Source organism: Odontesthes bonariensis, chromosome 3 (genome assembly GCF_027942865.1).
Source record: "Odontesthes bonariensis isolate fOdoBon6 chromosome 3, fOdoBon6.hap1, whole genome shotgun sequence".
Classification (NCBI taxonomy): Eukaryota; Metazoa; Chordata; class Actinopteri; order Atheriniformes; family Atherinopsidae; genus Odontesthes; species Odontesthes bonariensis.
The window spans coordinates 24,761,006-24,778,128 of record NC_134508.1 but is presented as its reverse complement, the minus strand read 5'-3'; the positions used below and the strand labels follow the sequence as shown (position 1 = coordinate 24,778,128).

Below are 17,123 nucleotides of genomic sequence, written 5' to 3'. Positions count from 1 at the left end.
CACTATTCTTCGATCTCCAAAAGAAAAGAGGCTACTTCTTCCAGCAAAATGTAGGGGTAGGGCTGAAAGGGGAGAACTAGAACCTCGTGCCGGCTTTCTCAAGTTTTCCCTTTAATTTGTCGACTGTTTGTGTCAACAAGTCCGAGCTCATCATACTGGATTTCAACTCAATCATACCATTCATTACTGCATGTAGAAATGCATTTGGTATTGTTCTTCGCATGTGATATTCATGGGATCTGTCAACTGACTGTCTGTTAGGAACAACTAGAGATACCCAAAAATATTTGGTGAATGAAGTATGGTGTTTTAGAAAAAGGTAACAGATTTTAAGGAAGTTTGTTTCACTTAAAAGAATATCACTTCTACACAAGTGCATGGTCCCAGCAGCTGAGCACCTAATTCGATTTGTCATAAGGTGTGCCAAACTCCTTTGGTCTCCTGCTGCTGGGATGCATGCCAGAGCTGACCTCTCTGTGCCTTATGGCATTTCAACCACACTTATTACATTAAAAGACCTCATCTCTCAAGCTTTACCATATTGATTCTCTGCCCCTTCCAGCAATCCTTTTTAAGAGAGGATGAGCTGATGTCCCAGTTCAGCCATTAACAGAAGGGGAGGGCCTTAGTAAGTAGCACACAGTGGGGAAACGAGTGACACAGTTACAGTGGCGAGTATAATGAAAATCAGCCCTTTTACAGGAATGAATTTTGCACATACTTGTCATGTAATCAGTAGAAAAGCCATTTCATGATTGGAACGTCTTATCTACCAGTTTTTATTTGATTGTGTTCACTCATGTGTACATTATGAATTGATGTCAGCCAGATGCGTCTTAAATGGAGGACAGTAAGCATGAGCTGTTAAGTCTGGTGTGCTACCAGTGTTGGCCACTGAACAGCCACCCTTCTGCATAACCCAGAGTCCCTGTTTAGTAGAGCACAAAATCAGACTTTCCCACCAGCTGCAGCAGAGTGTCTGCATAAGAAGCACAGTTGTACTCAGAGCAGATTTGCCACAGAGTGACTTTTAAACAGTTGAGAGCATCTTGTCATAGAAAAAAAAATCACAATGGTGAGCTTTATGTCCAACAGCAAAAATTCATCCACCATCATTCATAACGGTGACTTATAGTGATTGTTGTGCTTCGGCAGCTCCTTTCCCCCCTGCTGCTGGCAATCTTGTGTCAAAACACTCTGAGTTAAGGGCACTACTGGACGGTGGTTCAGGCGACATCTGACACATGCAATCCCATAAGAAATGTCAATGTCATGCCTGGAAATCAGCAGCTTGGACAGTCAGTGTCTGACATTGCATTTTTACCTTCATACGTGTTTGCTTCCCCCCTCCCACAAAAAAACCCCACAGAACTCACAAAACACAAACACAAAAGACGTTAATCCATATGTCCATAAAAATTTCTACAAACAAACAAAAAAAAATCCTTCCTGTGGAAGGGGAACAAAGATGATGGCGATCTCTGTGAACTAATAGCCACCACCTACTGAGCCGCACAGAGCCCTAACAAACAACTACTAAAAGGTCATTGTTGTCAATGACCCACAGGCACAATACAGGTGGACAAGCAAACACATATGAAATTAAGACTGGAAAAAGGTATATTTCTCACTCTATTATGGAAGCTGACAGCAGAGCTGCTAAATGAAGGCGACACTGCCTTAGCCAAGTTGACAGCAGGTTAAATGGACGGAACAGAGGCGGGTGGGTATTTAACAGCCCAGCTGAAGACAGCTTCCCAGGTGGCTGCTGGGACATTAGCAGCAGACACCAAACACGGTCACAGAGGGGATTCTTGTGAAGAACAAAGAACTGGGCAGCAGGGCTTCCTTGGACCGGGAGGAGTTGCAGCAGCTGGTCTATATTTAGGCTTGTTGATGTTAAAATGTGCAGAGTGAGATCAAGCTTATCCTTTGAGAATGTAGCATCATTTCCTAATTAGGAAATCTTATCAGTACATTTTTAAAGATTCTTCTCAAACTCTAAAGGGGTCCAAAGGGGTCAACTGGGGAATTGTTAACTGCCAAAGTGTAGATAGTCTAAATGTTGGTTAACATGTCAGTGTTTAGCATCAAAAGAGACAGATGTCAAACCAATCCTAAATCAAATGAAAAGGAAAGATTCAGGAAAAATTCAGCACTTTAAACAACCCATCTTAAATGCTCATGTTACTTTGCCTGATGTGAAAACAACAATAAAACATTTTGAAAATAAAATAAGTTTTTCATGTGAGATCTTTTTGCAAAGATGGGTTTTTTTGTCAAGGACAAATTTAATCTTTCATTTTTGTTCCCCTGTAATAAACATTGTCCAGATTCTATGAAGTGGGTGCAGTCAAGCTTCCCCCTGCATTTCAGCACCACTGCTCTTTCAGCTAAGAGGTGGCTCGGCAGGCATGGCAAATGCTCTCATCCTCTCCCACCCCTTTGTGCAGTGAAGAGGTTCCATTATGCAATTATATCAGCTACAGGCTAAACCAGGAAGAGCTCTGGCCACATTTCCTAACTAACAGTTGCTGACAAGACAAATTAAAGAGGAACAGGAAGAGCCTCCTTCAAAGTCTGTCACAGGCAGAGCTGAACTGAGTATGGTCTGCAGGTCTGGGTTGGGGGGCATACAATGATTTATGGCTCTGTTGGGAGAAAACTCTCCTCCTGATGGGCCCGGGCTTAACTTTGACTCCCAGGCTTCGGTAATTCAATCAGCCACTTGATATTAGGGAATCATTTTATGTGAGTAAGAGTGCAATGGTCTGAATAAATATCTAGTTTAAAAATCCCAGAATAAAAATCTGTAAGGAGCGTCAGCATTAATCTTGCTCAAACAATTTAGTAGTCAACAGAAAATATATCTATAGTCATAACAACCAATGAATTACAAGTAGCTTTTTGATAGGTTGTAAGAATGTTATCTGTACGTCTTTATGTATGGAAGTTACCTGAATATAAACAGGATTTAGGCCAAAAAATGCAGACATTATATGATCAGTTTGAATGTGTTATTCCCATACTTTTATACGTCAACCACAATTATTCATTCATTCATCAAGTAAACAACTGAGGAATTGTTGCAGCATTCAACATAGCTAGCAGCTACCTTTATAATAAAAATGAAAGCTGTCAATGATAATATAACTATCACTTTTACCTTTTTTCAATGTGTACTAATCAATACTTTATATATCAACACACTTTACTCAGTAAAATGTTGACTTATGAGGCAATAAGCACAGAGACTGCACACCAAGTCTGTAGGAAGCATTTTAGCATAATTAGCTTATTGTTTTGGTCTTATTTAGCCAGTTTACCTCGAATTGGGCTGCTGCTCAAAGCAAACGGTAAGCATGGAAAACTAGCTTGGTACCCTTTCCCACTTCACTCAAGAGCCAGATATTAGCTGGTATTTGCAGGTCAAACTGGAGAGAAACAACTTGCTAACATTTGTGACATTTCCTAGCTTCCATCTATGGAAATATTAAAACATTACATTCTGCTGGTCAACCAGCATAATACTCTTCTGTAGGAGGGGGAGACACTAGCTCAAATGATCAGATTTATGCTTGATGGATCAGAGGACCAGTTTAACAATATCATACCACAGTTGTTAAGTAACTGTATGTACCTTGTGAGCTACACACTGGGATACTTTTGTAAAGAACTGGCTCTGAATTGTACCACTGAGGTTCAAAACTGTCTGCAGAGTTTTGCAGACTTAAGATCATTGCTAATTAGTCTTTTTGACTTTGAAACATAATTTCATCTTCTCTGTGATTTTTAAATCTTTATGTTTGGCTGAGTGGTTAATAAGATATTTTTCTGTGATGAGATCAACTCAGAATGCATTTTTATTTCTGCTGTACTCTTAAACTAGAAACGAAGTCTAGAAAATAATGTCAAACCTTTTTTCTTTCCATTTTTGGAAAATGCTACTAAAGGAAGAATTATAAGTGAACATAACACTAAACCAATTTTTTTTTTTTTGCTGTGTTGACACCAAACATTTTTTTACATTAATCTGGTTATGTTTGGTGTCGCCGCAGATTAATAACTGGGCAGCCATCAGGAAGCAGAGCACACTCAAAATCTGGTTTGCACAGCAGCTATATCGGTCCAATCCGTCCGTAAGTCATTTCCAGCGCTTTCTTTTGACTATTTGGATGTGGCTGCAAAAAATGGAAATCCCTTGTGATAACAGCTAAAACATGATAGCCTTAAAATCCCAGCCAATCCATGAGAAGCTGTCATTAGATGCCAGCAGCCCTACGCCATACTGACTGGATTGCCACATCTCCTTTCCAGAGAATATTCTATCCTTCAGGAAAGGGCAATATATGACGGCTGATAGTTTCCTGAGAGATGCTCAAAGTCACCATGAGTATTATTCATTACTGCAGCAAACATAGATGAAACGATGCCAAGAACAGCTGGAAAAACAGTTAATGCAAAAAGACAAACAGAAATGTACATTTTGTTCTGTTCCCTCATATCAAAGTTTATGAATTTAAAACTAATCAGAGCTATGATCTGTTTCTATTTCCCATTCCCCATGTGTCATATGACACATCACAGTTCAAATACATCTCTACACCATCTACAATGCGCTCACGATAGTGCGTTGTTTATGGCTTACCAGGATGTCTCCATTGTTCATAGCAGAGTATTATATTCCGCATGCAGATTTCTGAGCAAACACTAGCATCTCTACTGCCAGCATAAATAAATGAATAAATAAAAGAACGAAATAAAAAACTAGGTTAGCCATCTTCAAAGGATTGGGAGGAGAAATACACACAGGATATGAGGGCTGTGATGATGTATTGCACCTCTGCATTATGAGGTTCACACTAATGAGCGCTCATGCAGAACAGACCTCGTATTGATTTTTTTTCCAGCTGAGACATTCAAACAATACTGAACAATCTAATTTGTTTAACAGTAACTCTTGCCATCTCCTTAGATCTATAGGTTAGCAGTTGCTAAAAGGGGGCTGACACCTGAGCCAAAGAAATTCAGCAATTTAAAAACAAGTTGGCCTCAAAGAGGCATATCCATTAGGTCTAAATAAAATGAAGAGGAACTTTGGACATTAAATGCTAAGCAGATGTATAGGTGTCAGAGGTTTCCTCCAAATCCTGTTGGGGTAAGACTTTTAATCAATCTCCAGTAGAAGGACAACATTAGTGCTGCTTCCAGCAATCCAACCGAGAGCAGTAAAGACGGCAAAGGGAGGAGAGTTATGTCTGACACAAGCACTCCAGAGTCCACTATTATCCACCAGAAATCTCAACATATGTCCCTGACAATGAAGTATCAGGGGATTTATCTCAAGGATATTTTTTTGATTTTATAGTATTTCAATGATTTAACATGTTTAATATCACTGTTAACAATTACATATCTGAGAAAACTGCGTTCCAAGTTAATTAATTAGTTTTTATTTTCATTAATGTAAATGTATGTATAAGCATTCTGGTTGATATGCCATCAATAGATGGCAGGCTCATAGTACAATAAGGTAAAAGGCTTCCAGTGTTTTAAAAAGGAAAAAAAAGGAAATTGTGCGAACGTATATATGGTCACGAAGCCATGCATCTTCAAAACGGAAGATCTAATACTGGAGATTTTTGGACAATAAGACATAACTGTGATAGTGCATAATGCTGGAGAGTCCATGCTCTGAAAGGAGGTTATATGTGAAACTGATGTCTTCAGCAAACCAATCAATTAATACTGAATTTAACCAGCACTGAAGTATTTCAATTTGCAAACCCTAGAAGACTGGTCACAAGCTGGTTTGATAACTCACCTGACAGGCCTGATAAAGCAGTTGGTGCTCAAACTTTTTGATGCCGAGGATATTCTGGAACATCTCATACAGCTGGTCCTTGCTGAGGATCAGCTCAGAGGCCGCGCTGGCTGTCATGCGTTGCTGAGCTTTTCGTGGATCCTCATCACCACGGGAGATAGTGTCAAATTTGGCCATCCAGGAGCTGAGCACTGTCTCCTTGCTCAGGCCATCAATCTCCGGAAGGCTTCGCACACGCTTTTCGATGTGCCTCTTGAACACTTCCCTGAAATCACCGGCTGAGAAGCCGCCACTCTGGACCATCTTAGCCACACGGTCACTCTTCAGGAAAACCTATGTTGTGAGAGACTCGTGTCAATAGTTGTAGTAAACAAACCATTTCATTGTCTCATCAGTTTCGAGATCTTAGGCTTTTGTGCTTCCATAACTTCTTCTTTCAGGAAAAAAAATATCCAAGAAAAGTATTTAGCGTTAACTGTTTGGACAATACAATTTAGACATAAGATAGAAAATAGAAGATTGTCCAAATGAAAGTAGTCAACTATGAAATTGTAAAAGAAAAACAAAGCAGTCAACATTTTGTGTTGAATAATCACAGGATTGTATGTGTTGCTGTCATTTTACAAGAGGCAGAATGCCTGTGTTAGCAAGCTAACAGGGACAGAGACAGGCAAGATTTCATTGTCACTGCAGGAAGTGAAGTAACCATCCGAGCTGATGGCTTTGTCACTTTGACGATCACATTTTGTTCTTAGCATCATGGCGACACAGCAGCAGCCCCTGAAACATCATGGTCCATTACCGTTGTTACTTAGAGTAAGTTTCATTGAGAAACAAGGTCTGCAGGATGAAACTGATGTTTAATCAGTCTTCTTGGATTCCTATAGACCTGAGGAACATTTTTACCACGAAAAAAAATACACACAGCAACCTGTTACAATCTGTAATCTGTAGTCTATTATGCTAATCTTACAATAAAAATGTCACATGAAACATGGACATGATTGGACAACAATTATTGTCTAGCACACTTTTGCTTTAGAAACTTGTATTGTAAAACTTATCCTTACAAAGACCATGAAATCTAATAGATTCATAAAGCTGTTTCAACAGATGATGTCTCTTTTTATGGTAAACCTTACACGGCCTTTTTACACCAAACCAACACCAAGAACTAGTGGCGACAGCGGAACCCCTGCTGTGTCTCCTAACATTGAACGCTTCAGAAAAAAAATTGCTTTCTAAACACATCACAAAGGCAAAAAACCTGCAGACTGCGACGAACAATATACAGTACCTTCCACACAAAAACACTGTCAGTGAAGAGTGAAGCAGGAGTCAGAAAACTGTTTAAGTAAGGTTAACAAAGCACCATATGGTGTAAAAGGGCCTTTATACACTATGCTGATAAACCCTGTCGAGAAAGTCTGTAGCATCTGTGACCGTCTGTCTCACTTGTCTTTTCTGTAAGTAACGCATCATTGCCTCTGTCAGGCTCCGTCAGGGCTTTTTTTCAGACATTTCTACATGTTGCATCGCTGTCAGGTCAGACAGACGAGAGAGATCCTTGACTGGCTGTTGAACGCAGTAAAGGACCCCCGTAGTACGTTTGTGCGACTTTAACCATGGTATCTTTCAGACCATAAACCTTAAAGTCTTAAAAAGACCTACATGTACAAAACAATCCATATGATGTGTTACTTTCAATCGAAACACATGTTTATACACGTCAGAACAGCTGATACCAGAGCTAGGCCCATGTTGGATGATAAGTAATGAATCAACAGTGACCTGACTTTATACAAACATTTTGTTCATGTTTTTTTACCCGACTGAATCATTTATTGACTCCTGCTCGAGTTCGTCAGAGTTGGAGGTTGTCTTTGCGGTGCTTTCAAGAGCAAAATTTTTTTTCCCTGACACCGCTGACATGAGGAGACACAGCAGGAGGGTCTGCAGTCACCGCTTGCTTTGGATGTCAGTTTGGTGCATAGGAGCCCTAAAACATCTCAGGACCATACTTTACAGAGCATACTTTGTGCACACTTTCTTTTGTGGGTTTTTTTCAGCATTTTTGCAGATGTAAATTATCTTCAGCAGGAGTCATATCTTATGTTATAATCCTCATTTAAAAATAACATGTTTGTTTTTAAGTCTGATCTGATAGATAGGAAAGCCTATACAGTACGTGAGCAGGCAAAGAGAGGTATCTCATTTCAAACTTCCGATTGTCAATTTAGAAAATTAATACTTTAGATTTCAGTCATTATTTACACAATTCTGAGGAATCAAATCCCATTAAATTAATTTCCTGGTTTTATTGTCTAGTTTGTTTTTCTATCACGCATTCAGTTTTTAACATATCCTCTTTAATGTCTTTTACACTGTATGCATCATAATAATGACTTTTCCCTCCGCAGATTGAATAGTGAGGCTGCATAAGATGGCTGTGTCAACCACATGCTCTGACTCATAATCTGTGCAGGGAAAAGCTTCAGCCACCATTTTACCACTTAGTCTTTTGAATTCAGGCATTTTGACATACAATAACAAACAGCACTATGTCATGTTTTTTTACTTTTCAGACCGAATGCTGGTTTGAAATTTTATAAAGAATCAAAAAGGTTATATAAATATATACAACAACAAATACTATACATTATTTGAATAAAATATGCAGCTGCATTTTTATGTTAAAAATCAGACAGAAAAACATATCTATGAACAAGCTACGCAAGAATAATAGATCAAATGATTTCAAAGCATCAATCTCTCATGTATGCATAAAAAGTGGATGTGACTGTGAATGTGCTGCTATGGTGTGTTATTACCTCGTAGTAACTCTGCACAGCATTGATGAATGCCTCATCAGCTACAATTTGTGTGTCTCCATTGAGGAAAGCCTGGAAGCGATCCTTGGTCTGCTGAAGCTGTTGCTTGGTTATCTTTGGAGGCAAGGACAAACAGTACAGAAAAATTGTCAAAACAAGCACATACAGTTTAAACTACATACTCAACCATTTTCTAACAGCAAACATTCTCTTTCTCAGATATTTTTTTCAGCTCCTCTAGAAGGAAACATAAGCAAACGTTACACACGGGTGTTATTACCCACGGTTTTCTATAAATTGACTTTTGTCATCCAACTTTAGACAGGCATCATCTAGCAGTTGACTAATAATATAATAGTATTATAATATTAATAATAAGGTACTCTAAAATCATCTGTTACCTCAAGCTATAATATAAAGTTCCAGAACTTTATTGAAGGGGATTTCAGCTACAAACTCGTTCTTTTAGTAATTTCGGGGCAATTTTGACAGCTTGTGAGAGCATGAATTTAGATTAAACTGGGAGCTTCACTTTACTTTTTACCTACTGAGCAGAATCACTACCTCTAGTCTAGTCCCCCTCTATTGTGTCCAGTTTGACATCTCTTTTTTTTTTTTATCGTCCCTCATGAGTGAAACCCCACTTTGTCTGAAATCTTCCATCTGGATAACCTCCATAGCCTGAGCTGACAAATCCACCATCACATACACATGCACTCACAGACAGCTGAAAACTGCTCTTGTGGGCATTGTAAATCATGGTCCATTGAAGCTGAAAGGACCCACAAATAGAAGAAATTCCACCCCAATATCACCCAACTGAGTACCTCCAGGCTTCACCTGTGCTTTGTCTTCCTGCCCATGAATACTACAAACAACAGCAGCCAACACATACTCAGCAATATCAAAGAAAAAAAGCACAGTGTTACGTTTTCTTTTTGCCATGCCAGCTTCATAACTTATCGTTCTTGGTTACAATTTGAATCACTTCAGCTCAAACTATCAATGAGCAGATATCCTTGAAATTTGGCCAATCTAGGTCATTTTTTCACTTAGTTAACTCTTGACTCATCATGGTCACAATTAGGTCAGGTTTTTGTACAGTTGGTGTCAGTGACTAAAAATCCAAAACATAAAGACCCTCTTGTTAGTCTAAAGGCCTTTTTACATCAGCCTTTTAAACTGGAACTGATGATCCTTTGTTACACATTGGTGCTCGGTGTGAAAGTTCTGAGGCACATGGGCAGTTAAAGTGGATCTGTAACTTATGCACCTCTAAACTGGCAAGGGAAGTAGTGACAGAAGCGAAATGCACTATGTGTTTGAGGGCAAGCTGGCACTGTGGAACTTGTCACTCTAACGGGCGCCGCTGTCATCAGTCAGTTGATCCTGCAACACCAGCTTTGCTGTGTGTAAGCCCAAACCAATGCGGTGCTGAGCTGCCTCTGCTTGTCCTCCATTACTAAAGAGAAACAGCCAAGGGTCAACAAGTATGTCTTCTTTTTGCACCAATATGGTAGAACTGTCATGTGAAAATGGGCGTCAGTCTATTGTTTTAAAATTGCAGATAATGCTAACATGCTAAGCTAAAGTAGTCAACATGTGATAAAACCTGTTCTAAAGCAACATGTTAAAATAGTTCTTTTAAGAATTTTAAAGGCTAAGTTGAACTTTTTTGCAGCATCGCAGAGCTGCTGTAAACATTTGAGAGCTGGTTTTTCATCATCAGAGATATGTTTTCAGTGCTGTTTGTCTCTCTGATCTTCTTGTCATTAAGGCACAATAGGAACGTCATTCAACCAAAAACAATGTTTTGCACGAATCCACATCTTTAATATAATAAAGCTGGATTTATAGTTGACGCATTGCTCACGGCGCTGGCGGCTCGTGACGTCAAAATGACCTTGAAAAGACGGCGCAGCGCGTTGTCGTGCACCAGCCGAATTTTGTAACTTTGCGCGCGCTGAGAAGGACAAACTGGATGGACCAACTCAAAAATAGGCTCATGGCTGTATCACGTAAAATATTTTTATTTATAAATAAATTGTGTCGTTAGGGATTTGCTGTTGTTTCATTCACTGGCAGCGGCGTTGAGTATTAGCACTATATAAAACCGATCTATTTTTATTATTATTATTGTTGCATCCTGAAAAGTAACAATAATTCCCAAGTGCGTCCATTGAAGCACACTAACAAACAAACAAACAAACAAACAAACAAAGGGTAACACAATACACTTAATCCTATAGCAATATTCTAAGTACTATATCAGTCTATAATGGTGAGAACACACCTATTGAACTTTCAACTTCTGCAGACTCATCAGCTATTATGTCAGGAATCTTTCTCTTTTGTCGCCTTTTTTACTAAGCAGCAGTATCATTGATGACAGTGACATCGTTTTCTTCTCGACTTTCGTCGTTGTAGAGTAGCAACCTTTACGGAGCAGCGACACCTCTGTGACGGAGAAGATTGCAACTACTGGCGCATCGACTCGAGCCTTAGACAGTGACAACCCAGACTGTTAGGCGACAAAACTGTGACACACCTTGATATATAGTATATTAAAAAAAGAAAAACAAGGGGGAAAAAAATGTTTTAATCAAATTTAGATCTAAGAATAACAAATTCCTTAAAATAGTCAAATTTAAGTTGAATTAGTATAAGTGAAACGAATGCATTTTGCACTGTGGACCTGCATTATACTTTTAAAATTAGGTTTGATGAAAGAGTGAGTAGGCAGAACTGCTCTACTGGAATTTGTTAGAACTACCATTTTCCACATAAAAGGCAGACATGAGGCGTTTATATCCAATCAGACATAATACTTACGATGCGTCAAATTATATACTTTTAGCCTTTAAATTCTTTAGACGTACCAGTTTCACATGTGTGCTGTGTTTCCATCTCTTCATTTGTTTCAGTTTTGAACTTCACATAGGGGTGGATGTCCTTGGATTGATATCATGCGTTGTTACTGAGTCAGTGACTTATAATCTCCCCCTGACAACTGGCTTTATTCTACAAATTGAAGTTGTTGTATGTATCAAAGAAGCACAGAGACCTGCTGTTACTGAGTGTGGCTGTGCATTCAGTACATCGCAAATGACAGGCACTTGCGTAGGAGTGAGATGCAAAAGTACCACATATAATGTGTCTGTGAGGCAATCTCATCACCATCTGTGTGTCTGTCTTACTACCATAACCCCTCTTTGATAATAAGAAAATAAGGACGATATAATGTCAGAATTCACATCTAGTTTCATCTAGTATGTAGGCAGGAGTGAACATTTAAAATATCATAAATAGACTCGAAGAGGTCAGTCATGACATGACCTCTTCATTGTTTGTTGTAAAAGTGTTATTGATCTAAACACAAAGTATCACAAATCATTTCACCAAGACATCACTCCTTCTTCTACGTTTTCACAGCGTGAATGTGGATGAAATACCACTCAATGCCTAAACATAAAAGTCCCACTCACAACATCAAGCAGCTCATCAACATCATCAGAGATCAATACTAGTACTTCTGCTTAAAGGTTTCGGGTTTATTTATCTTCATAAGAGCAGGATGTGAAAGTAGTGTGGACCCTTCCTGCTATGCTTTGATAGATCTTGGTGTTCAAGGAACATCCTGAGGCAACAAATGCAAATATGAACACCAGTATGAAAATCAGCTGGTCCAGGGGGACATGTTTGTCTTTGCTTGCTTGTCCATTATTTGAAAAATGAGGTGGAGGATAAATAAATCATACAGCATGTCTCTCCTTATACTATACTACACAATATAATGAATAGAATAGCATACAGATGAAGTGTATTTTATTTTTCATTAAAAGATTTGTCACAAATATGATCTTTACTAATCCTGTTTCCTCTCTAGAAATAATGGAAAGACAGAGTGTGTTTTAAACGAGCCTGTACTTCCATGCTCAGAGCATGCTAATGATCTAATATATCAATTAACATCTTTTATATATGGGAAACAATAAATACAAATATTCAAATGTTATATAAATAACATGTAGAAAATAGAAGAAAATATTGCCAACTATACCAAATGTTGAGCTGTTAGGCTGCCACCAAAGATGTGCCCAATGCGACAATAAACAATTAAAAAAAATAATTATTATTATTTGAGCCAAACAAACTTAAAAGTCTGGGGACAAAGCTAAAGTGACACTTCAAGAACTGATTATTAACACCAACTTTAGAATTATCAAAAACACCTAGAAACACTAGTGCACATACACATTGTATACGCCTAACACCTTCAAAGTACACGTTTCAGAAAGCAGTATTAGTGGTGTTTAGACCAAATGGATTTAGGACCATGTTAATTGCATATTAATGAGCTGTGATTAGAACTGAAACAATTCATCAAGAATCAACTCACACAAAATAATTAAAGCAGTTTTTCTCAATAATCAAACAATGCCTTTGGCCATTTTCAGGCAAAATACCAATTTACTGCTTCTGACCTCAATCATAATATAAATAAAATAACTTTTTGTTTTGTTGTGTTTTTTTCCCTATTTTCTGACGCCAATTTGATAAATAAGAAAATATCAGACAGTTATCAGTCACGTCAACAATGAAAACTGTTGTAAGTTGCAGCCTTAGCTGTAACAAATGCAGACAGTAGAAGAATGGTCTTCAGTACCCTCACACATCATCAACTTGCATGTAGCCTCAGAATAATTACACAGATACCTGGGTAAAATAAAAAAAAGATGGAATACTATGTTCCAACAGTGACAGAACACATTTGTCCTTTATCTGAAGGTATTAAAATGAAAGGTCAATGCTAATAATACTTTGGCTTCTACTAACAGTTTCTCTTGGCCGATTTGACTTCATGTGACAACACAGCAAGCTGCTAACAATGTGTTTTGCTGCATCTCTGATACAGAGGCACGCAGCAGTAAACTAGGTAAATAGTGTGCACCTCCTCACCAAAGCACACTTCAAATGCATTGAGTATTTATAACTTACAGCTTCAATGCTTTTCATTTCATAGCTGATTAGAGAACTGTGCTGATTAGCAACGAAGCTGATAGATGAGAGAAAATGCCTCCATTTTCATCAGTAAAGCCAGACTCCCAAGACATATTTTCCTGCTTTGCTCATATCGATTCTCTCTCTGTAGCTCTTATCAAGATTGCAGTGTTACAAAGTGATTCATTTGCCTTCAATGAAGTAGGCAGCGGCATCAATCACACGTCACGTATCAATAGGGCACCAATGCCCATGTACAGTAACTTCATTACAGTTTAAACAGAGGATTTGAATTTTAGGTTGAAGCATACTCATTGCGGAACATTTATTAGTTTCAATGTGTCTGTAATTTAGGTCCATTAAACATGATCCGATTTTTATTATACGTAATATCACTTATTGGAAATGTGTCTGGCTATAACGGAACATAATTTCAAAGTGTATGACTTGAGCCTCCAACAGAGGTTCATGCTGAGTCTCAACAGGGACACATTTGTTAACACTAATGGTTCTTTAGAAAATTGAAAAAGGATTTTTCTGAATATTGCTATATGCAACGATTTTTTCACAATTTCAGTGCAAAGGGAAAGTACATGAGTTTGCCATGAAATTATTGTCATTTTCTTATAAATTAAAAGGTACATTTTTGGTTATCTAATCTATCTGCAACCCAGTCTCACCAGAAATTGCGAAATAGGACTGTTTGTGTACACGTCCAATATGTAGTACTTTCACAATCCGGGACTTGAAAATTACAAGGCGACATTTTTTTGTATTGTACTCGTTCTGTGTTGCGTGACTGGACTGGTGGTATGACCAGTAAGTTTTAACCATCTACTTATGAATATCTAAACCTAACTTGTGAGCCAGCAACTTCATGCTTTAAAGCCAAGGGGTTTAACATCACCCACAAACTCCTTCCTTCCCCCTCAGAAGACATTTTTGTCTGACTCAAGAGCAGCAGCTGTCTACATTATTACATTACAAGCATCAACATTGTCACAGGAGTGGAGACATCAGAAGCGCAATGTTTATTGTGTTGGAATTGATAACTGAACAAGTAAAATACATCTGTATATGTCTGTATATGTATATGCATGTAATTAAGATCTGTCACAAGATCACTTTGCTATATCTCACAAGACATTCCAAATTTTCTTCACAGTCGGCAAACAGTAGATGTTTGGTATTGATATTTTCAATGTGATAAAATGTGATAAAATTCACAATAATTGAATTTATATCAAACAACTTTTACAAAGAGTTTCCTGGGTGCACTGTAATTTGCGGTTGATACGGATTAAAATTTTATTTTTTTAATTATAATAACTCTGATTCTGGTTGATATATTTCTATGTGGGACGTGTTTGGGGTTTTTTGTTTGTCTTTAAGAACCGTGACCAAAATTAACACTAAGCAGTGCTAGAATATACAAACATTTGTGCCATATAGTGGATAAATAATCTGATTAAAATATAGTATAGCTACATCTCTATTGTTACACTATTGTTACTCATCGACAGACTCGTAGAGAAACATATAGAACTGCTATACTGTAGCTTCATCAGCATTAGGCTAATATTAGTGAACATATTGGTCCAGATAATTTAAGTTTTGTGGTTATTTGACACATTCTGAACATGACTCGTGATTGATGTTTCCGTCTGACTGAAGCAGGTCTGCCACTGAGTGACTGTGTGCATGAATAGAGGGTTTGATTTTCTTGTGTTTTTAGTGTTTAAGGCCTTGAAGGTAGGGTAGGAGATCCTGGATTTTGAGTCCAGCGAAGCTGCATTTTGAAAATACCCAGGTCAAAAGTCCCAACCCTTTTCTTCACTTTCCCCCGGAAGCCACGCCTCTAGAGTACATGAACGTGCACGAGCACAAAGGTGCACGAGCGCTGTTCTGACAGCAAGCATCGATCGTTGCCGTATTTAGTATTTAGTATTTAGTATTTAGTACATGCTAACTATACGTTTAATAATGCTAGGTGCTAGCCAAGCTGGCTCTAATTTAGCTTCCTGCCAAGCTTCTGGACGCGTAATTCGTTCACGGAGCAGGGTACGCGCACAGGGGGAAGGAGGGGGAGGGGGGAGCAGATTGCAGTTTGATAGACGGCATCAGAATCCAATCATTGTTAACGGTCCGTTCAGTATGATTGGATACTGTTTTTCCTAGATTGTACGTTCTAGAGGCCACTAAAACTTTTCATATTTGTGTCAAAACTTTTAATTAATTGGTTGCAATGGGGGTGTGAAGAGTATTTCAAGCAATATGTAAAAAAATGCTCCAGAAAAAGATCCCCTACCCCGCCTTTAAGTGTGATGCCTCTACTAGAAGTGCAACAGAATTTATAGCGTTGCACATTATGGTCAGAATTATCAATATTATGTGTTTTGAAACAGTTTGATCTCTTAAACTACAGATCATGTTCAAATATAAGCGATCACCAATCTGTATTTTGTGTCACACTCTATATTTATCATATAAATCTCATATACAGTGCAGAACACATAACAGCTGCCATTCACAAGGATTATACCATCTATAATGTTCAGGATCCGACACACACTGATCCTTTTATCTCCTTGAAGTTTCGAATCAACATGTCATCAACTTGTGAGGCAGCTTTATCAGCTGTTGCTGCAGTTGAGTAAAATTCATTAGCTAATTGAATGCAACTGTGTTTCAGTGCAGTAAAGCCTCCTCTGTGCTGACTCACACTTGAGCTTCTTCTGGAAGTTATATAGCGTTGATAGGATAGGTTAAATTAGGCAGTTTTCCAAAATTAAATGGCTTGAAAATGAAAGGGCAGCTTTCAGCAGAGTGCAGTGGTAAATGCAGTTTTGATTGATTCATGTAAGAATATATCTTAATTACACTTTAGACTAAGGACTAAAAATAAGCTCCAGAAATGCTGCAAAAAAAACATGGCATGCTTTGACAGTGAGTTTACCTCACTTATGCACAGAGGATAAGCTTTTCCATTTGCTTACTATCATACCATACAAACTTAATGCTCTCAAATTTGTTTGCTCAGAACCCCCCTCCCCCTTCACCAATGCATCTTTTGGCGCTCAGCAAACATGGTGTCAGCGGATCTACTCACGACACACAAAGAGCATTTTATGCATGTTGCAAATGATACCAAAGGCCAATATCTGAGTAAACAGCAAGTATGAGTACAGGAGCAGGCACTGCATGACAGCTGCACAAATTCTAGCAGCAGCAGGCCTCATCAAACACAAAACACCGGCATTGTGTAGTGACTGGGTCACAAAACTACAATTACGCAAAGACAGATGCACAAGCTATTATCCCTAACCAGACTCGTGTTTTGAAAGCACACACGTCATGTGAGGAAATATCTATTCTCTAGGTTGGTAAGCAGCCAGGTATATATTCTGAAGACAGAGCATAACACATTGCAAATATAGATAAAGCAGGGAGCTCTGGCTCTTTAAAAC

The 17,123-nt window shown here is 38.4% G+C and overlaps 1 protein-coding gene across 10 annotated transcripts in view; it reads right to left on the bottom strand.

Moving 5' to 3' along the window:
• Nucleotides 1–17,123, bottom strand: part of LOC142377266 (calcium-dependent secretion activator 1-like) — a 79,342-nt gene that overhangs the window by 50,752 nt on the left and 11,467 nt on the right. For all 10 annotated transcript variants that reach the window (XM_075461200.1, XM_075461190.1, XM_075461196.1 and 7 more), the window contains exons 2-3: nucleotides 8,656–8,769; nucleotides 5,825–6,157 (exon numbers count right to left, since the gene is read on the bottom strand). In XM_075461200.1, the coding sequence (XP_075317315.1) occupies nucleotides 5,825–6,157; nucleotides 8,656–8,769 (447 nt within the window). The remainder of the gene's footprint in view (nucleotides 1–5,824; nucleotides 6,158–8,655; nucleotides 8,770–17,123) is intronic.